The sequence below is a fragment of the Salmo salar genome, chromosome 20 (assembly GCF_965601325.2).
Source record: "Salmo salar chromosome 20, fSalSal1, whole genome shotgun sequence".
Lineage (NCBI taxonomy): Eukaryota > Metazoa > Chordata > Actinopteri > Salmoniformes > Salmonidae > Salmo > Salmo salar.
Window position 1 is genome coordinate 85,574,984 of NC_138310.1, and position 24,390 is coordinate 85,599,373.

Below are 24,390 nucleotides of genomic sequence, written 5' to 3' on the forward strand. Positions count from 1 at the left end.
TATAATTATGGGCCTGGAATTTAGAGAAAAACCCACTAAAACCAAAGACCTCATCCCATCTACCATAGTGCTCTTTGTTTTCCTACAGGGGACAGTTTGACACTCATCACTGTATCAAAAGGTTGTCTGGACTTTATTCTACATTATTCCCTGTTTGTTTACAAGGCCCTACTTCATAAACTTCCGTCTTATCTAACTTTGCTGTTGAAGTCTAGACACCTGAGTTGCCTAACCCGTTTGTTCACAGGATTAACTCTTGAGGTTCCTAGGGTCTCCACCGAGCTAGGTAAATCTGCTTTTAGTTTTAATGCACCATATTACTGGAACAAAATGCTAAATACATTTCATCCTGACGTTCTGGGGCCGTTCAGTTTAAAGTATTGATTGGGGACGTATTTGTGGAGGAATGTAAACTGTTTTTCTGGGTGATTTGTGATGTATTATTTGTGCTTTCCATGACTGAGTTTTTGTATTTGAATGTGTATATACAGTATGTTTGGGTATAATGTGTATTTTTATGTTGTATTATACATGCGCACATTTGTAAAAAAAAAAAACCTGGGTCTCAATATGTTTTCCCTGTTAAAATAAAGGTTAAATAAACAATTCAAACTGTCTCACACACAACCTGAATCATACTACCTCTTTCTAGAATCACATTTTCTCTCTTTGTATCGCTTTTTCTTTTCATCCCTTTTTCTGTCTCTCTCTTTTTATACCACCCCTCTTTCTTTCTTTCTTTCTTTCTTTCTTTCTTTCTTTCTTTCTTTCTTTCTTTCTTTCTTTCTTTCTTTCTTTCTTTCTTTCTTTCTTTCTTTCTTTCTTTCTTTCTTTCTTTCTCTTTCTTTCTTTCCCTCTCTCATTTTCTCCCTCTCTCTCTGTGCATCACAGACAATGACAGATCACGCAAGCGTTTAAGAAGGGATTATGTAGTTAACGATTTATCCTTGCTTTTTTCCTAATTTCCCTAAATGATGTCTTTGAGGCTGTGTGTGTGTGTGTGTGAGAGAGAGAGAGAGAGAGAGAGAGAGAGAGAGAGAGAGAGAGAGAGAGAGAGAGAGAGAGAGAGAGAGAGAGAGAGAGAGAGAGAGAGAGAGAGAGAGAGAGAGAGAGAGAGAGAGAGAGAGAGAGAGAGAGAGAGAGAGAGAGAGCATGCATGCGTGTGTCTGTGCGTGTGTGTGTCTGAGCGAGACGGCGATTCGTGACTGCTGCTTTGTCGCCCCCCTGGTGCTCAGTGTTGCATGAAGCAACACATAGATTCCTCTCATCTGGACCCCACTGTGCCACACATCACACGAGACGAATGGAGGGAGGGACAGAGGACACTGGGGACACAGCAAAGTGGAGGAAGTGTGTGTGTGTGTGTGTGTGTGTGTGTGTGTGTGTGTGTGTGTGTGTGTGTGTGTGTGTGTGTGTGTGTGTGTGTGTGTGTGTGTGTGTGTGTGTGTGTGTGTGTGTGTGTGTGTGTGTGTGTGTGTGTGTGTGTGTGCTTGTGTGTGTCTGTGTCTGTGTGTATGTGTGTGTGTGTCTGTTGGAGGGTACAAAGGGGTGAATGTGGGTTACAGTAGAGAACAGTGGAAGAGGTAGGGGCAGTCAGGGGGTGAGACAGGGGGGGCAAGGCTAGGGATCCAGGAGTGACACAACAGAGAGGGGAAGGGTGGGGGGTAAAGAGAAGGAGGGGGAGGGAGGGAGAGGGAGACCGGGTGCATGTTTGACGCCTGGCTGAGTAGCCCTGTGTTCCTGCTTCTCTCACTGCCTCCTTGCCTCTGCGTGGGAGCAGGGAAAGGGCAGTCGCAGGGAAAGAATCACCTTTGGCTGCATGTCAGCCTCCGCTCGACCGATGACCACGCATCAGATCACTCACTCACACAGAGCACAGCACAGCACGGAAACAAACAGGCAAGAGCAGACAGGGGCAGTTGGCAACTACAGACAGTAACTATCTGTCATCTGTTTGTCTGTCTGAGCACTGACCTCAGAGAGAGACAGAGAGAGAGAGAGAGAGAGAGAGAGCTGGTCCTGGGGCTCTGTTCACAAACACAAACAGACCCCATAGAGCCCCAGGACAGCAACACAACTTGACACGTAGTAAAGAATTAACAAAAAAACGGAGCAAACTAGAATGCTATTTGGCGATAAACAAAGAGTACACAGTGGCAGAATACCTGACCACTGTGACTGACCCAAACTTAAGGAAAGCTTTGACTTTTTACAGACTCAGTGAGCATAGAGTAACCTTTATATAACTAGGCAAGTCAGTTAAGAACAAATTCTTATTTACAATGACGGCCTACCGGGGAACAGTGGACAGCCAGTCTGTCTGTCTGCACTGTGAGAGGGACCTCAGCCAGTCTGTCTGCCTTATTCAGGTGCAGAACGACAGATTTTTACCTTGTCAGCTCAGGGATTCGATCCAGCAACCTTTCGGTTACTGGCCTAACACTCTAACCACTAGGCTACCTGCCGCCTCAATAGCTTTGCCTTGCGATTGAGAAAGGCCGCCATAGGCAGACCTGGCTCTCCAGAGAAGACAGGCTATGTGCACACTGCCCACAAAATGAGGTGGAAACTGAGCTGCACTTCCTAACCTCCTGCCAAATGTATGACAATATCAGAGACACATATTTCCCTCAGATTACACAGATCCACAAAGAATTCGAAAAAAAACCCAATTTTGATAAACTCCCATATCTACTGGGTGAAATACCACAGTGTGCCATCACAGCAGCAATATTTGTGACCGGGCAACTTTTTGCCCGTAATATGACATTTGAAATATCTTTATTCTTTTGGAACTTTTGTGAGTGTAATGTTTACTGTTTATTATCTACTTCACTTGCTTTGGCAATGTTAACATATGTTTCCCATGCCAATTTAGCCCTTAAATTGAAATTGAATAGAGAGAGAGAGAGAGAGAGAGAGAGAGAGAGAGGTGAGAGAGAGAGGAGAGAGAGAGGAGAGAGGAGAGAAAGAGAGAGAGAGAGAGAGAGAGAGAGAGAGAGAGATCACGTAACACACATGGTGATGCCAGTGAGCCACGGGGGTCTGCATCTGTCTGTCTGCACTGTGAGAGTGACCTCAGCCAGTCTGTCTGTCTGCACTGTGAGAGGGACCTCAGCCAGTCTGTCTGTCTGCACTGTGAGAGTGACTTCAGCCAGTCTGTCTGTCTGCACTATGAGAGTGACCTCAGCCAGTCTGTCTGTCTGCACTGTGAGAGGGACTTCAGCCAGTCTGTCTGTCTGCACTGTGAGAGGGACTTCAGCCAGTCTGTCTGTCTGCACTGTGAGAGGGACTTCAGCCAGTCTGTCTGTCTGCACTGTGAGAGGGACTTCAGCCAGTCTGTCTGTCTGCACTGTGAGAGTGACTTCAGCCAGTCTGTCGGTCTGCACTATGAGAGTGACCTCAGCCAGTCTGTCTATCTGCACTGTGAGAGTGACCTCAGCCAGTCTGTCTATCTGCACTGTGAGAGGGACCTCAGCCAGTCTGTCTATCTGCACTGTGAGAGTGACCTCAGCCAGTCTGTCTGTCTGCACTGTGAGAGGGACCTCAGCCAGTCTGTCTGTCTGCACTGTGAGAGGGACCTCAGCCAGTCTGTCTGTCTGCACTGTGAGAGGGACCTCAGCCAGTCTGTCTATCTGCACTGTGAGAGGGACCTCAGCCAGTCTGTCTATCTGCACTGTGAGAGGGCCCTCAGCCAGTCTGTCTGTCTGCACTGTCAGAGTGACCTCAGCCAGTCTGTCTGTCTGCACTATGAGAGTGACCTCAGCCAGTCTGTCTGTCTGCACTGTGAGAGTGACCTCAGCCAGTCTGTCTGTCTGCACTGTGAGAGTGACCTCAGCCAGTCTGTCTGTCTGCACTGTGAGAGTGACCTCAGCCAGTCTGTCTGTCTGCACTGTGAGAGTGACCTCAGCCAGTCTGTCTGTCTGTACTGTGAGAGTGACCTCAGCCAGTCTGTCTGTCTGCACTGTGAGAGTGACCTCAGCCAGTCTGTCTGTCTGCACTATGAGAGGGACCTCAGCCAGTCTGTCTGTCTGCACTGTCAGAGTGACCTCAGCCAGTCTGTCTGTCTGCACTGTGAGAGTGACCTCAGACAGTCTGTCTGTCTGTACTGTGAAAGTGACCTCAGCCAGTCTGTCTGTCTGCACTGTGAGAGGGACCTCAGCCAGTCTGTCTATCTGCACTGTGAGAGGGACCTCAGCCAGTCTGTCTATCTGCACTGTGAGAGTGACCTCAGCCAGTCTGTCTATCTGCACTGTGAGAGGGACCTCAGCCAGTCTGTCTATCTGCACTGTGAGAGGGACCTCAGCCAGTCTGTCTATCTGCACTATGAGAGTGACCTCAGCCAGTCTGTCTATCTGCACTGTGAGAGGGACCTCAGCCAGTCTGTCTATCTGCACTGTGAGAGTGACCTCAGCCAGTCTGTCTGTCTGCACTGTGAGAGTGACCTCAGCCTGTCCATCTGCAAGAAGAGCACACAGCAGTTTCCCCATGATTTGCATATTTCCAAAAAAGACCTGTAAATATACATTCAGGGCTGCCAACACCAAGACTGCAAATTAAACACATAGAAGCCAAGAACAATTTAGGAGAAGTCAAGACCTTGGCCTAATGTAGAGCTAAATTCTGGCCAAAGTAATGCTAGGCCTAATGTAGAGCTTGCTCCCGTGTAAGGCTTGCTCCAGGCCAAAGTAATGCTAGGCCTAATGTAAAGCTTGCTCCCGTGTAAGGCTTGCTCCCGTGTAAGGCTTGCTCCAGGCCAAAGTAATTCTAGGCCTAAAGTAAAGCTTGCTCCCGTGTAAGGCTTGCTCCAGGCCAAAGTAATGCTAGGCCTAAAGTAAAGCTTGCTCCCATGTAGAGCTTGCACCCGTGTAGGGCTTGCTCCAGGCCAAAGTAATGCTAGGCCTAATGTAGGGCTTGCTCCCGTGTAGGGCTTGCTCCCATGCAGGGCTTGCTCCCGGCCAAGGTAATGCTAGGAGTCAGTCAGTCAAGTGTCAGGTAAGGTCTGAGCAGAATGCTGCCTGCCCTGCATCACCTGTGTGACAGTCCAGAGGTGTGGGGGAAACTGAACAAACACCACCTCACCTAATCAGCTTAACTCATCAGCTCATGTCACAGAGGAAGGCTGGGACACCTGTGGAGAGCAATATAGCACCTACAGGACTGGCATTAAACCCTGCAGGAACTACAGGACTGACAAAATGGCCTGCAGGACTGACACTATACCCTATAGGACTGACAATATACCCTGCAGGACCTACAGGACAGACACTATACCCTGCAGGACTGACACTATACCCTGTAGGACACACAGGACTGACAATACCCTGTAGGACCCACAGGACTGAAACTATACCCTGCAGGACCTGCAGGACTGACACTATACCCTGCAGGACCTACAGTACTGACACTATACCCTGTAGGACCCCCAGGACTGACACTATACCCTGCAGGACTGACACTATACCCTATAGGACTGACAATATACCCTGCAGGACCTACAGGACAGACACTATACCCTGCAGGACTGACACTATACCCTGTAGGACCTACAGGACTGACACTATACCCTACAAGACTGACACTATACCCTGCAGGACCTACAGGACTGACACTATACCCTGCAGGACCTACAGGACTGACACTATACCCTGCAGGACCCACAGGACTGACACATTTACATTTACATTTTAGTCATTTAGCAGACGCTCTTATCCAGAGCGACTTACAGTAGTGAATGCATACATTTCATACATTTTTTTTCTGTGCTGGCACCCCGTGGGAATCGAACCCACAACCCTGGTGTTGCAAACACCATGCTCTACCAACTGAGCTACAGGGAAGGCTGACACTATACCCTGCAGGACCTACAGGACTGACACTATACCCTGCAGGACTGACACTATACCCTTCAGGACTGACACTATACCCTGCAGGACATACAGGACTGACACTATACCCTGCAGGGCCTACAGGACTGACACTATACCCTGCAGGGCCTACAGGACTGACACTATACCCTGCAGGGCCTACAGGACTGACACTATACCCTGCAGGACCTACAGGACTGACACTATACCCTGCAGGAACAACAGGACTGACACTATACCCTGCAGGACCTACAGGACTGACACTATACCCTGCAGGGCCTACAGGACTGACACTATACCCTGCAGGACCTACAGGACTGACACTATACCCTGCAGGGCCTACAGGACTGACACTATACCCTGCAGGACCTACACTATACCCTGCAGGACTGACACTATACCCTTCAGGACTGACACTATACCCTGCAGGACCTACAGGACTGACACTATACCGTGCAGGACATACAGGACTGACACTATACCCTGCAGGGCCTACAGGACTGACACTATACCCTGCAGGGCCTACAGGACTGACACTATACCCTGCAGGGCCTACAGGACTGACACTATACCCTGCAGGACCTACAGGACTGACACTATACCCTGCAGGACCTACAGGACTGACACTATACCCTGCAGGGCCTACAGGACTGACACTATACCCTGCAGGACCTACAGGACTGACACTATACCCTGCAGGGCCTACAGGACTGACACTATACCCTGCAGGACCTACAGGACTGACACTATACCCTGCAGGGCCTACAGGACTGACACTATACCCTGCAGGACCTACAGGACTGACACTATACCCTTCAGGATCTACAAGACTGACACTATACCCTGCAGGACCTACAGGACTGACACTATACCCTGCAGGAACAACAGGACTGACACTATACCCTGCAGGACCTACAGGACTGACACTATACCCTGCAGGGCCTACAGGACTGACACTATACCCTGCAGGACTGACACTATACCCTTCAGGACCAACAGGACTGACACTATACCCTGCAGGACTGACACTATACCCTGTAGGACCCACAGGACTGAAACTATACCCTGCAGGACCTACAGGACTGACACTATACCCTGCAGGACCTGCAGGACTGACACTATACCCTGTAGGACCCCCAGGACTGACACTATACCCTGCAGGACTGACACTATACCCTATAGGACTGACAATATACCCTGCAGGACCTACAGGACAGACACTATACCCTGCAGGACTGACACTATACCCTGTAGGACCTACAGGACTGACACTATACCCTACAAGACTGACACTATAACCTGCAGGACCTACAGGACTGACACTATACCCTGCAGGACTGACACTATACCCTGTAGGACCTACAGGACTGACACTATACCCTGCAGGACCCACAGGACTGACACATTTACATTTACATTTTAGTCATTTAGCAGACGCTCTTATCCAGAGCGACTTACAGTAGTGAATGCATACATTTCATACAATTTTTTTCTGTGCTGGCACCCCGTGGGAATCGAACCCACAACCCTGGTGTTGCAAACACCATGCTCTACCAACTGAGCTACAGGGAAGGCTGACACTATACCCTGCAGGACCTACAGGACTGACACTATACCCTGCAGGACTGACACTATACCCTTCAGGACCAACAGGACTGACACTATACCCTGCAGGACCTACAGGACTGACACTATACCGTGCAGGACATACAGGACTGACACTATACCCTGCAGGGCCTACAGGACTGACACTATACCCTGCAGGACCTACAGGACTGACACTATACCCTGCAGGGCCTACAGGACTGACACTATACCCTGCAGGACCTACAGGACTGACACTATACCCTGCAGGAACAACAGGACTGACACTATACCCTGCAGGACCTACAGGACTGACACTATACCCTGCAGGGCCTACAGGACTGACACTATACCCTGCAGGACCTACAGGACTGACACTATACCCTTCAGGATCTACAAGACTGACACTATACCCTGCAGGACCTACAGGACTGACACTATACCCTGCAGGAACAACAGGACTGACACTGTACCCTGCAGGACCTACAGGACTGACACTATACCCTGCAGGGCCTACAGGACTGACACTATACCCTGCAGGACCTACAGGACTGACACTATACCCTGCAGGACTGACACTATAGCCTTCAGGACCAACAGGACTGACACTATACCCTGCAGGACCTACAGGACAGACACTATACCCTGCAGGACTGACACTATACCCTGCAGGACCTACAGGACTGACACTACACCCTGCAGGACCTAAAGGACTGACAATATACCCTGCAGGACCTACAGGACTGACACTACACCCTGAAGGACCTACAGGACTGACACTATACCATTCAGGATCTACAAGACTGACACTATACCCTGTAGGACTGACACTATACCCTACAGGACCTACAGGACTGACACTATACCCTATAGGACTGACAATATACCCTACAGGACATACAGGACTGACACTATACCCTGCAGGATCTACAGGACTGACACTATACCCTACAGGACCTATAGGACTGACAATATACCCTGAAGGACTGACACAATACCCTGCAACACCTATAGGACTGACACATTACCCTACAGGACTGACAATATACCCTGCAGGACTGACACTATACCCTGCAGGACCTACAGGACTGACACTATACCCTGCAGGACTGACACTATACCCTACAGGACCAACAGGACTGACACTATACCCTGCAGGACTGACACTATACCCTGTAGGACCTACAGGACTGACACTATACCCTATAGGACTGACAATATACCCTGCAGGACCTACAGGACAGACACTATACCCTGCAGGACTGACACTACACCCTGCAGGACCAACAGGACTGACACTATACCCTGCAGGACTGACACTATACCCTACAGGACCAACAGGACTGACAATATACCCTATAGGACTGACAATATACCCTGCAGGACCTACAGGACAGACACTATACCCTGCAGGACTGACACTATACCCTGTAGGACCTACAGGACTGACACTATACCCTACAGGACTGACACTATACCCTGCAGGACCTACAGGACTGACACTATACCCTGCAGGAATGACACTATACCCTGTAGGACCTACAGGACTGACACTATACCCTGCAGGACCCACAGGACTGACACTATACCCTGCAGGACCTACAGGACGGACACTATACCCTGCAGGACTGACACTATACCCTGCAGGACCTACAGGACTGACACTATACCCTTCAGGACCAACAGGACTGACACTATACCATGCAGGACCTACAGGACTGACACTATACCCTGCAGGACATACAGGACTGACACTATACCCTGCAGGGCCTACAGGACTGACACTATACCCTGCCGGACCTACAGGACTGACACTATACCCTGCAGGGCCTACAGGACTGACACTATACCCTGCAGGAACAACAGGACTGACACTATACCCTGCAGGACCTACAGGACTGACACTATACCCTTCAGGACCAACAGGACTGACACTATACCCTGCAGGACTGACACTATACCCTATAGGACTGACAATATACCCTGCAGGACCTACAGGACAGACACTATACCCTGCAGGACTGACACTATACCCTGTAGGACCTACAGGACTGACACTATACCCTACAAGACTGACACTATACCCTGCAGGACCTACAGGACTGACACTATACCCTGCAGGACTGACACTATACCCTGTAGGACCTACAGGACTGACACTATACCCTATAGGACTGACAATATACCCTGCAGGACCTACAGGACAGACACTATACCCTGCAGGACTGACACTACACCCTGCAGGACCAACAGGACTGACACTATACCCTGCAGGACTGACACTATACCCTACAGGACCAACAGGACTGACACTATACCCTATAGGACTGACAATATACCCTGCAGGACCTACAGGACAGACACTATACCCTGCAGGACCTACAGGACTGACACTATACCCTGCAGGAACAACAGGACTGACACTATACCCTGCAGGACCTACAGGACTGACACTATACCCTGCAGGGCCTACAGGACTGACACTATACCCTGCAGGACCTACAGGACTGACACTATACCCTGCAGGAACAACAGGACTGACACTATACCCTGCAGGACCTACAGGACTGACACTATACCCTGCAGGGCCTACAGGACTGACACTATACCCTGCAGGACCTACAGGACTGACACTATACCCTTCAGCATCTACAAGACTGACACTATACCCTGCAGGACCTACAGGACTGACACTATACCCTGCAGGAACAACAGGACTGACACTGTACCCTGCAGGACCTACAGGACTGACACTATACCCTGCAGGGCCTACAGGACTGACACTATACCCTGCAGGACCTACAGGACTGACACTATACCCTGCAGGACTGACACTATACCCTTCAGGACCAACAGGACTGACACTATACCCTGCAGGACCTACAGGACAGACACTATACCCTGCAGGACTGACAATATACCCTGCAGGACTTACAGGACGGACACTATACCCTGCAGGACTGACACTATACCCTGCAGGACCTACAGGACTGACACTATACCCTTCAGGACCAACAGGACTGACACTATACCATGCAGGACCTACAGGACTGACATTATACCCTGCAGGACATACAGGACTGACACTATACCCTGCAGGGCCTACAGGACTGACACTATACCCTGCCGGACCTACAGGACTGACACTATACCCTGCAGGGCCTACAGGACTGACACTATACCCTGCAGGAACAACAGGACTGACACTATACCCTGCAGGAACAACAGGACTGACACTATACCCTGCAGGACCTACAGGACTGACACTATACCCTGCAGGGCCTACAGGACTGACACTATACCCTGCAGGACCTACAGGACTGACACTATACCCTTCAGGACCAACAGGACTGACACTATACCCTGCAGGACTGACACTATACCCTATAGGACTGACAATATACCCTGCAGGACCTACAGGACAGACACTATACCCTGCAGGACTGACACTATACCCTGTAGGACCTACAGGACTGACACTATACCCTACAGGACTGACACTATACCCTGCAGGACCTACAGGACTGACACTATACCCTGCAGGACTGACACTATACCCTGTAGGACCTACAGGACTGACACTATACCCTGCAGGACCCACAGGACTGACACTATACCCTGCAGGACCTACAGGACGGACACTATACCCTGCAGGACTGACACTATACCCTGCAAGACCTACAGGACTGACACTATACCCTTCAGGACCAACAGGACTGACACTATACCATGCAGGACCTACAGGACTGACACTATACCCTGCAGGACATACAGGACTGACACTATACCCTGCAGGGCCTACAGGACTGACACTATACCCTGCCGGACCTACAGGACTGACACTATACCCTGCAGGGCCTACAGGACTGACACTATACCCTGCAGGAACAACAGGACTGACACTATACCCTGCAGGAACAACAGGACTGACACTATACCCTGCAGGACCTACAGGACTGACACTATACCCTGCAGGACCTACAGGACTGACACTATACACTGCAGGGCCTACAGGACTGACACTATACCCTGCAGGACCTACAGGACTGACACTATACCCTTCAGGACCAACAGGACTGACACTATACCCTGCAGGACTGACAATATACCCTGCAGGACCTACAGGACAGACACTATACCCTGCAGGACCTACAGGACTGACACTACACCCTGCAGGACCTAAAGGACTGACAATATACCCTGCAGGACCTACAGGACTGACACTACACCCTGAAGGACCTACAGGACTGACACTATACCCTTCAGGATCTACAAGACTGACACTATACCCTGCAGGACTGACACTATACCCTACAGGACCTACAGGACTGACACTATACCCTATAGGACTGACAATATACCCTGCAGGACATACAGGACTGACACTATACCCTGCAGGATCTACAGGACTGACACTATACCCTACAGGACCTATAGGACTGACAATATACCCTGAAGAACTGACACAATACCCTGCAACACCTATAGGACTGACACATTACCCTACAGGACTGACACTATACCCTGCAGGACTGACACTATACCCTGCAGGACTGACACTACACCCTGCAGGACCAACAGGACTGACACTATACCCTGCAGGACCAACAGGACTGACACTATACCCTGCAGGACCAACAGGACTGACACTATACCCTGCAGGACTGACACTATACCCTATAGGACCAACAGGACTGACACTATACCCTACAGGACCAACAGGACTGACACTATACCCTGCAGGACTGACACTATACCCTGCAGGACCTACAGTACTGACAATATACCCTGTAGGACCCCCAGGACTGACACTATACCCTGCAGGACTGACACTATACCCTATAGGACTGACAATATACCCTGCAGGACCTACAGGACAGACACTATACCCTGCAGGACTGACACTATACCCTGTAGGACCTACAGGACTGACACTATACCCTACAAGACTGACACTATACCCTGCAGGACCTACAGGACTGACACTATACCCTGCAGGACTGACACTATACCCTGTAGGACCTACAGGACTGACACTATACCCTGCAGGACCCACAGGACTGACACATTTACATTTACATTTTAGTCATTTAGCAGACGCTCTTATCCAGAGCGACTTACAGTAGTGAATGCATACATTTCATACATTTTTTTTCTGTGCTGGCACCCCGTGGGAATCGAACCCACAACCCTGGTGTTGCAAACACCATGCTCTACCAACTGAGCTACAGGGAAGGCTGACACTATACCCTGCAGGACCTACAGGACTGACACTATACCCTGCAGGACTGACACTATACCCTTCAGGACCAACAGGACTGACACTATACCCTGCAGGACCTACAGGACTGACACTATACCGTGCAGGACATACAGGACTGACACTATACCCTGCAGGGCCTACAGGACTGACACTATACCCTGCAGGACCTACAGGACTGACACTATACCCTGCAGGGCCTACAGGACTGACACTATACCCTGCAGGACCTACAGGACTGACACTATACCCTGCAGGAACAACAGGACTGACACTATACCCTGCAGGACCTACAGGACTGACACTATACCCTGCAGGGCCTACAGGACTGACACTATACCCTGCAGGACCTACAGGACTGACACTATACCCTTCAGGATCTACAAGACTGACACTATACCCTGCAGGACCTACAGGACTGACACTATACCCTGCAGGAACAACAGGACTGACACTATACCCTGCAGGACCTACAGGACTGACACTATACCCTGCAGGGCCTACAGGACTGACACTATACCCTGCAGGACCTACAGGACTGACACTATACCCTGCAGGACTGACACTATACCCTTCAGGACCAACAGGACTGACACTATACCCTGCAGGACCTACAGGACAGACACTATACCCTGCAGGACTGACAATATACCCTGCAGAACTTACAGGACAGACACTATACCCTGCAGGACTGACACTATACCCTGCAGGACCTACAGGACTGACACTACACCCTGCAGGACCTAAAGGACTGACAATATACCCTGCAGGACCTACAGGACTGACACTACACCCTGAAGGACCTACAGGACTGACACTATACCCTTCAGGATCTACAAGACTGACACTATACCCTGTAGGACTGACACTATACCCTACAGGACCTACAGGACTGACACTATACCCTATAGGACTGACAATATACCCTACAGGACATACAGGACTGACACTATACCCTGCAGGATCTACAGGACTGACACTATACCCTACAGGACCTATAGGACTGACAATATACCCTGAAGGACTGACACAATACCCTGCAACACCTATAGGACTGACACATTACCCTACAGGACTGACACTATACCCTGCAGGACTGACACTATACCCTGCAGGACCTACAGGACTGACACTATACCCTGCAGGACTGACACTATACCCTACAGGACCAACAGGACTGACACTATACCCTGCAGGACTGACACTATACCCTGTAGGACCTACAGGACTGACACTATACCCTATAGGACTGACAATATACCCTGCAGGACCTACAGGACAGACACTATACCCTGCAGGACTGACACTACACCCTGCAGGACCAACAGGACTGACACTATACCCTGCAGGACTGACACTATACCCTACAGGACCAACAGGACTGACACTTTACCCTGCAGGACCTACAGGACAGACACTATACCCTGCAGGACTGACACTATACCCTGCAGGACCTACAGGACTGACACTATACCCTATAGGACTGACAATATACCCTGCAGGACCTACAGGACAGACACTATACCCTGCAGGACTGACACTATACCCTGTAGGACCTACAGGACTGACACTATACCCTACAGGACTGACACTATACCCTGCAGGACCTACAGGACTGACACTATACCCTGCAGGACTGACACTATACCCTGTAGGACCTACAGGACTGACACTATACCCTGCAGGACCCACAGGACTGACACTATACCCTGCAGGACCTACAGGACGGACACTATACCCTGCAGGACTGACACTATACCCTGCAGGACCTACAGGACTGACACTATACCCTTCAGGACCAACAGGACTGACACTATACCATGCAGGACCTACAGGACTGACACTATACCCTGCAGGACATACAGGACTGACACTATACCCTGCAGGGCCTACAGGACTGACACTATACCCTGCCGGACCTACAGGACTGACACTATACCCTGCAGGGCCTACAGGACTGACACTATACCCTGCAGGAACAACAGGACTGACACTATACCCTGCAGGAACAACAGGACTGACACTATACCCTGCAGGACCTACAGGACTGACACTATACCCTGCAGGGCCTACAGGACTGACACTATACCCTGCAGGACCTACAGGACTGACACTATACCCTTCAGGACCAACAGGACTGACACTATACCCTGCAGGACTGATAATATACCCTGCAGGATCTACAGGACAGACACTATACCCTGCAGGACCTAAAGGACTGACACTACACCCTGCAGGACCTAAAGGACTGACAATATACCCTGCAGGACCTACAGGACTGACACTACACCCTGAAGGACCTACAGGACTGACACTATACCCTTCAGGATCTACAAGACTGACACTATACCCTGCAGGACTGACACTATACCCTATAGGACTGACAATATACCCTGCAGGACATACAGGACTGACACTATACCCTGAAGGATCTACAGGACTGACACTATACCCTACAGGACCTATAGGACTGACAATATACCCTGAAGAACTGACACAATACCCTGCAACACCTATAGGACTGACACATTACCCTACAGGACTGACACTATACCCTGCAGGACCTACAGGACTGACACTACACCCTGCAGGACCAACAGGACTGACACTATACCCTGCAGGACCAACAGGACTGACACTATACCCTGCAGGACCAACAGGACTGACACTATACCCTGCAGGACTGACACTATACCCTATAGGACCAACAGGACTGACACTATACCCTACAGGACCAACAGGACTGACACTATACCCTGTAGGACCTACAGGACTGACACTGTACCCTATAGGACTGACAATATACCCTGCAGGACCTACAGGACAGACACTATACCCTGTAGGACCCACAGGACTGACACTATACCCTGCAGGACTGACACTATACCCTATAGGACTGACACTATACCCTATAGGACTGACACTATACCCTGCAGGACCTACAGGACTGACACTATACCCTGCAGGACCAACAGGACTGACACTATACCCTGCAGGACCTACAGGACTGACACTATACCCTGCAGGACCTACAGGACAGACACTATACCCTGCAGGACCAACAGGACTGACACTATACCCTGCAGGACCTACAGGACTGACACTATACCCTGCAGGACCTACAGGACTGACACTATACCCTGCAGGACCTACAGGACTGACACTATACCCTGCAGGACTGACAGAGCTGATAGAGCTGATATACAGCAGAGGAGGGGTAGAGGCACATGAGAGAGGAAATAAACAGGAGAAATAAAGAGAAAGACAGACAAAGCGAGAGCGAGTGGAATGGAGAGAGACAGGGAGATGTAGAGAAAGAGACTCACAGAGAGATGGGGTGGAGGGGCTACACTAATCATAGTGAACACACAACACAAGTGCTACCATTATCCCCTGACCTCCTGAGGTACGAAAAAGGAAGAAGGAGGAGTGTGTCTGGTTTTAAACTATCCATTATTCAGGGATGGAGAGAGAGAGAGAGAGAGAGAGAGAGAGAGAGAGAGAGAGAGAGAGAGAGAGAGAGGCACCATGGTGTGGCTCAGTGGGACCTCCTGTGTGTCTCTCTTCTCTCTCTGGAAGAGTTTGCCACGCTCACATGAAAAATGGATGGATGGAAGGAGAACGAGAGGAAAAGAGATCTCCTTTGGGTGGTCAACAGACAGAGGCACGGAAAGGCAGGGGAAAAGACAGGAGGAATCTACCTGTGTTTGTAAACACCAAACAGAACAGAGAGAGGGAGAGAAAGTTTACTTCTGTACTACTTCGTAGACAGATCATGTCAGGGTGACTTTGCTAAACTCTACAGTCTGCATGATCTAACACAGTGATTTGTATAGCACTCTGTAGGCAATCGACAGTATATCACTGTAGAGTTGATGACATTTCGATGGTCTGATGGTCCTGTATGAATACATAAAGTATAGTTCTACATAATGTGGCATGTATAGCATAGGCCTATAGCAAGTGATGCATGCCATAATCAAGGTGATCACTCATACTGAGCCTGTCTGTGACCCTGACCTGACTAGAGGCCTGGGAGTGGAATTCAGTCTCTCCTCCCAACCCTTCCGTGACCCGTTTAGATACACACCCAGACACAGAGTGCAGGGGGCAGCCAAGGGGTAAAACACAACACGCTATCTAAATGTGCTAGCTAGCTAACTCTACTCCTCGTCAATTATCCATGAGCCAAGGAAAAACAATTCCTGAATGCCTGTGCTGCTCTAACGTGCTATGGTACTGGTTTACCAACAGGTGCTGCTCTAACGTGCTAAGGTACTGGTTTACCAACAGGTGCTGCTCTAACGTGCTAAGGTACTGGTTTACCAACAGGTGCTGCTCTAACGTGCTAAGGTACTGGTTTACCAACAGGTGCTGCTCTAACATACTAAGGTACTGGTTTACCAACAGGTGCTGCTCTAACGTGCTAAGGTACTGGTTTACCAACAGGTGCTGCTCTAACGTGCTAAGGTACTGGTTTACCAACAGGTGCTGCTCTAATGTACTAAGGTACTGGTTTACCAACAGGTGCTGCTCTAACATACTAAGGTACTGGTTTACCAACAGGTGCTGCTCTAACGTGCTAAGGTACTGGTTTACCAATAGGTGCTGCTCTAACATACTAAGGTACCCCTTTTACCAACAGGTGCTGCTCTAATGTACTAAGGTACTGGTTTACCAACAGGTGCTGCTCTAACGTACTACGGTACTGGTTTACCAACAGGTGCTGCTCTAACGTACTAAGGTACCTCTTTTACCAACAGGTGCTGCTCTAACGTACTAAGGTACTGGTTTACCAACAGGTGCTGCTCTAACGTGCTAAGGTACTGGTTTACCAACAGGTGCTGCTCTAACGTGCTAAGGTACCTCTTTTACCAACAGGTGCTGCTCTAACGTGCTAAGGTACTGGTTTACCAACAGGTGCTGCTCTAACGTGCTAAGGTACCTCTTTTACCAACAGGTGCTGCTCTAACGTGCTAAGGTACTGGTTTACCAACAGGTGCTGCTCTAACGTGCTAAGGTACCTCTTTTACCAACAGGTGCTGCTCTAACGTGCTAAGGTACTGGTTTACCAACAGGTGCTGCTCTAACGTGCTAAGGTACTGGTTTACCAACAGGTGCTGCTCTAATGTACTAAGGTACTGGTTTACCAACAGGTGCTGCTCTAACGTACTAAGGTACCTCTTTTACCAACAGGTGCTGCTCTAACATACTAAGGTACTGGTTTACCAAAAGGTGCTGCTCTAATGTACTAAGGTACCTCGTTTACCAATAGGTGCAGCTCTAACGTACTAAGGTACTGGTTTACCAACAGGTGCTGCTCTAATGTACTAAGGTACTGGTTTACCAACAGGTGCTGCTCTAACGTACTACGGTACTGGTTTACCAACAGGTGCTGCTCTAATGTACTAAGGTACTGGTTTACCAACAGGTGCTGCTCTAACGTACTAAGGTACTGGTTTACCAACAGGTGCTGCTCTAACGTACTAAGGTACCTCTTTTACCAACAGGTGCTGCTCTAACATACTAAGGTACTGGTTTACCAATAGGTGCTGCTCTAACGTACTAAGGTACTGGTTTACCAATAGGTGCTGCTCTAACATACTAAGGTACTGGTTTACCAATAGGTGCTGCTCTAACGTACTAAGGTACGGGTTTACCAACAGGTGCTGCTCTAACGTACTAAGGTACTGGTTTACCAACAGGTGCTGCTCTAACGTACTAAGGTACTGGTTTACCAATAGGTGCTGCTCTAACGTACTAAGGTACCCCTTTTACCAACACGTGCTGCTCTAACGTGCTAAGGTACCTTGTTTACCAACAGGTGCTGCTCTAACGTGCTAAGGTACTGGTTTACCAACAGGTGCTGCTCTAACGTGCTATGGTACCTCTTTTACCAACAGGTGCTGCTCTAACGTGCTAAGGTACCTCTTTTACCAACAGGTGCTGCTCTAACGTGCTAAGGTACTGGTTTACCAACAGGTGCTGCTCTAACGTGCTAAGGTACTGGTTTACCAATAGGTGCTGCTCTAACGTGCTATGGTACCTCTTTTACCAACAGGTGCTGCTCTAACGTGCTAAGGTACCTCTTTTACCAACAGGTGCTGCTCTAACGTGCTAAGGTACCTCTTTTACCAACAGGTGCTGCTCTAACGTGCTAAGGTACCTCTTTTACCAACAGGTGCTGCTCTAACATACTAAGGTACTGGTTTACCAACAGGTGCTGCTCTAACGTACTAAGGTACCTCGTTTACCAATAGGTGCAGCTCTAACGTACTAAGGTACTGGTTTACCAACAGGTGCTGCTCTAATGTACTAAGGTACTGGTTTACCAACAGGTGCTGCTCTAACGTACTACGGTACTGGTTTACCAACAGGTGCTGCTCTAATGTACTAAGGTACTGGTTTACCAACAGGTGCTGCTCTAACGTACTAAGGTACTGGTTTACCAACAGGTGCTGCTCTAACGTACTAAGGTACCTCTTTTACCAACAGGTGCTGCTCTAACATACTAAGGTACTGGTTTACCAATAGGTGCTGCTCTAACGTACTAAGGTACTGGTTTACCAATAGGTGCTGCTCTAACATACTAAGGTACTGGTTTACCAATAGGTGCTGCTCTAACGTACTAAGGTACGGGTTTACCAACAGGTGCTGCTCTAACGTACTAAGGTACTGGTTTACCAACAGGTGCTGCTCTAACGTACTAAGGTACTGGTTTACCAATAGGTGCTGCTCTAACGTACTAAGGTACCCCTTTTACCAACAGGTGCTGCTCTAACGTGCTAAGGTACCTTGTTTACCAACAGGTGCTGCTCTAACGTGCTAAGGTACTGGTTTACCAACAGGTGCTGCTCTAACGTGCTATGGTACCTCTTTTACCAACAGGTGCTGCTCTAACGTGCTAAGGTACCTCTTTTACCAACAGGTGCTGCTCTAACGTGCTAAGGTACTGGTTTACCAACAGGTGCTGCTCTAACGTGCTAAGGTACTGGTTTACCAATAGGTGCTGCTCTAACGTGCTATGGTACCTCTTTTACCAACAGGTGCTGCTCTAACGTGCTAAGGTACCTCTTTTACCAACAGGTGCTGCTCTAACGTGCTAAGGTACCTCTTTTACCAACAGGTGCTGCTCTAACGTGCTAAGGTACCTCTTTTACCAACAGGTGCTGCTCTAACGTGCTAAGGTACCTCGTTTACCAACAGGTGCTGCTCTAACGTGCTAAGGTACCTAGTTTACCAACAATTTAAGAAAAGGTGTTATTTCTACCATCCTGTCATGTTGGAATATTACTAATGTAACATGGGTGTTTAGTGTTGGGCTAAGTGTCTCTCTGTCTGACTCACTGGGTATCTGTTCTTCAGACTTGGTGTTGATGGAGGGAAACAGAGGGAGAAAAACCTTGCTCTGCTCTGTTCATCACTACTACAGCTGGCTCTTCAACCAGTGGGAACACTGTAGCAGCACTCTGTGCATGTATGTATGTATGTATGTATGTATGTATGTATGTATGTATGTATGTATGTACAGTATGTATGTATGCTGGTGAACACCTTGTCCTGTTACATTGTGAGTCTGAGTGCTTGGCAGACTGCTGCCGTCCAAAATGGAACAGAAAGTTTCAGCTGCTCTATAAGAAGTGGTGCTCACTTCTACTAGTCCTGCATTGTTGTATTCTTACTGCTGCCTTGTCATTATTAACAGCACCAATGGTTTAATTAATAACCACAGCGTGAAAACAAGTCAATTAGCACATATAAAGGTGTCAAGTAATTTCAAATAATAGCATTTAAAAATGAAAACAAAAACAGAATAGATAGGCCTATCACTTTGTGAAAGCTGTCATAAGCACAGAGGAGAGTTTAGAAGTGTGTGCGCTGTGCTGTGTGATCTCCCTCTCAGCGTCCCCAGGCTTAACAGCACTATGGGCATGTTATTTCACCCCTTGTTATTCCCACATTGGCACATGTTGTCTGTTCAGCTTTGTTTTTTTGTTTTTCATTCGTTTATTTTTTTCTCTCCAATAAATGGAGCTGAAGTCTTCTCCACAGGGGTCTAAGCCCAGAACATCCAGTATTTTACAAGCTGATTGAAATCTGAGTGGAGGGAGAGGGATGGGTAGAGAGAGAGAGAGAGAGAGAGAGAGGTGGAACTCTGCCATAAAATCGCACGATTAAAATAGGATAACCCAGTTTCCCAGAGCCTCTCCTTTGTGTGGTGAGACGGGGAGGGGGGGGAGACAGGCTGTCTGTCTGTGGGCACGGAATGACCGCTCTCACACTGTGGTAGGGTTCCATTGTTGTTCACAGCTACCTCTAATTCTCTCTGGGAACATCCGGAAATTACAGAAGAGACAAAAAGGCGGTGTACACACAGGGCTGCGAAGGGCAACATTACAATGGGAATCACTCCAGAAAGGAAGGAGACTGTGTGTGTGTGTGTGTAAAGTACCTGTTGTATTTCCTCTGGGAGAGGGTAGAAGGGAATGTGTAGGCCCATCTCCTCTCTCTCCACAGACTCTCTCTCTCCTGTGATGATACAACGATATGGAGCAAAATGAATCAACATACAAACAGTGTTTTACTGTATCATAAATAGAATTGTCAGGACGTCATGCATACGGAACTATGAACAGCACTGATGCAAAGGCCTTGTCTCAAGCCTCAGACTGGAAGGTTGCTATACTGTAAAGGTATTGAGTAAAGGTTGAGGTGGTCCTAAAGCAAATGAGACCCGTCTGGTCTGTCAGTGGGCCAATGCATCGTATGTTGTTACATGATGAAAGTGGTTCATGTCTGAGGTGACTGGGAGGGTAAATCAAGAGCAATGTGTTTAGACGTTTTTGGGCCAATGAGGTTTCTGCATTATGATGCGTTTACATGACACTACAACATTACATGGCAGCCATGTTGGCTCCCAATTAAAGTGGAACTGACAGCGTTTCAGCAACATGAAATCGTATTAAAATCTGTTCATATACACCCCGGGAAGAATAGGACACCTCATTTGTTTAACTTTTTCTGACAAGCGAGCACTTAGATATGCTTGTTTTCATAAATGCATGGAATGTTCGGGAATGAGATATAGTAAGGCATTCGTGAAACGTTTGTTGTAACATGTAAAGTTAAAACATGTTTTTGCGCTGGATGGATCACCAGTGCGGTCGAAGGCAGCATCACTGTATGGTGCTATGAAAATGTATTGTAGTTGAGTAGCCCACTGAGGCTACTGCTCAATGTTTCTGTAAAAGGCCTACATGTTTCTCCTTTGCATGTTGTTTTGTTGCAGGTTGTTTTTTTGGTTATTGCCAAGCTTTAATAAAAACAGAAGCCAGACTGCACCATTCTAGTAGCCTAGCTAGGACGGTAGAATGTGTCTGTACACTTTCCCTCCGCTGCGCGCTGTAAACCTGACAAACAAAAGCAGCCAAATTGAAGTTGAATTCACCGATGGGAGCGAATCAGGCTGTAACTTCAGAAAGTAGATGACTGGCTTGTGTGTCCCATTCGTTCAGCAGGTATTGTGTTTGATACGTACGCTAGTCTATTAGCTACGTTATGACTGACTTGTGATCATTGCCCTTGCTAGTTTGATTGTATTGATATTCCCAGCCTTAGTTACAGTCGTCCGTTTTTGTCCAAAATATTGAACCATTGAAACAGTGCATCCCGAATGGAGGCCGCAAACAATGTACCAGGCCAGCTGCGATTTACAACCTTACAGCAATATTTGTTGGACAACCAAGAAATATATTGGTGAATTATATTAATCATACATTGAACTGCGTCCATCTATTCTGCCCACAATGCCTTACTGTATGTCATGGAACATTAAGTCAAATATAACCTATTTTTAAAACCTCTTATAAAGTAGATTTTGTAGCTTAAACTAGGAATATGACATTTTTGACAGATATTATGATTGTCCGTGTTTCATATCTGAAAAGTAGTTCAAATGCAGTCAGTTCCACTTTAACATTACATTGGGAATATTTAAACATATTCCAAATGGAAAAAGTTAGCTTTTCTCTCTAAATATATGGTTCTGGGTGGCGTTATGTTGACCATATTAAATCCATTTTGCCGTGCCACATTAATAGATTAATCAGTACAGCTTATGGTATTTAGTCTATGGCCTGCACTGAGGGGACTGTCACACACACACGAACACACACACAGGTGGTATTGGTCATCTGAGGGAACATGCTTGGCTGGGTTAGTGTGTGGTGCACAGATCTAAGATCAGTTTACCCTCCCGAAATCTTAACCTTGACCATTAGATGGGAAATACAAAGCTGAATGTAGATCACTGGGTATCCGCTAAGTAACCCCTGCGTGCGGTGAGACATATGCCCTCGCAGACGCTCTGGGGGAATTGGAGTGAAAGGGCATGCGTGTATGTAGGGTACACACACGAGACAGACAAACACAGACCCATCCCCCTCTATGCAGTCCCTCCTCCCTCCCTGGCCTGAAATGCAAAAGGAAGACTTAGGTCCGTCCTCGTTTACTTGCTTACCCGAGAGTAGAAGCACCCTTTAGGACTGATTCAGACGTGAGAACAAGTTCCGCATGACAACCCATTCCCTGTGACATTTTAGCCTTGATTGAACCACGAATCGTTCTAATGTGAGACTGACAAGTTGTTCATAGACTCATCTATTCCGCATGAACACAATCGGGAGAGAAATGCACGTACAGGCTATATATACACACACACACACACACACACACACACACACACACACACACACACACACACACACACACACACACACACACACAGATAGACAGCTGTATGTTTGCTATAACACCACTTCAAAGCAGCGGGCCAGGGGGGGTATCATCTGCTTGACATACTGACAAATCTCAAGTCATATTTCAAATCTTGATTTCGTTGGAGGCAGTCTGCTAACGTTGCTGGTTAACTAACCTTCCCGAACAAATGACCAACTTTAAAACAAATCTGTTGCCTCTCTCTCACACAAGTACCAAAAAAGCTATTTGATTTGGTTTTATAGTTTATCTAATAATCAATAGTAACACAAGATACCTTTACCTACCCATTGTGCCAATTTTCTTGAAACGAAAGAGCAAAACAGCAATTATCTCACTAAAAAGTGTTAAGATGTTTCCTTCTGTGCGCTTGGCCAGGAAGAGCGATCCAAGCGTTGTCTGTCACCATGGACACCGCGCCGGTTTTTACGCAGAATGACCCACTACGTCGCCTGCCTGAACTGCTGTGCTTAGTGCAGGCAGAGAGAGACACTTTTCAGTAAACAACACGCCTAGCAGAGGAATCAAGCTTGGGAATGGCTTTGTGGTCTGTTATGTCTGTGCGTTTAATTCCTCGCCTCTAAAGTAATGTAAAACAACGGCAAGATAGTCCCGTGGGGCATTTCCCCCCTATTGCTTAGCACTATTACAGGAGGCAGGAGCAATTTATTTTAGGCAATATATTGTTTGTAAATGTATTTAGGCCGACATGTTTGGCTTTTTATCTGATATCATTGGTCTAATTTCATCGTCTCTGACCCGGTCTGTGTAGACTAAGTATGGGTTAATGCGCTCTGCTGAGTTTGTGCGGCTGGCTGGGTGAATGGTGACCTCTTCTCTGCATGCGTGTGGTGCTATTTAACCCCGTCAATGAATCGTGCGGACTCGTCCTCTGACGCAAAT

General features: G+C 48.2%; 1 protein-coding gene across 1 annotated transcript in view; it reads right to left on the reverse strand.

Annotated features, from left to right (window-relative positions):
- lekr1 (leucine, glutamate and lysine rich 1) overlaps positions 1-23,962 on the reverse strand; it is a 63,734-nt gene extending 39,772 nt beyond the window's left edge. The window contains exons 1-2 of the mRNA XM_014163512.3: positions 23,775-23,962; positions 21,164-21,240 (exon numbers count right to left, since the gene is read on the reverse strand). Coding sequence (XP_014018987.2) covers positions 21,164-21,240; positions 23,775-23,778 — 81 coding nt within the window. The 5' untranslated portion in view covers positions 23,779-23,962. The remainder of the gene's footprint in view (positions 1-21,163; positions 21,241-23,774) is intronic.
- Between the last annotated feature and the right edge of the window lie 428 nt (positions 23,963-24,390).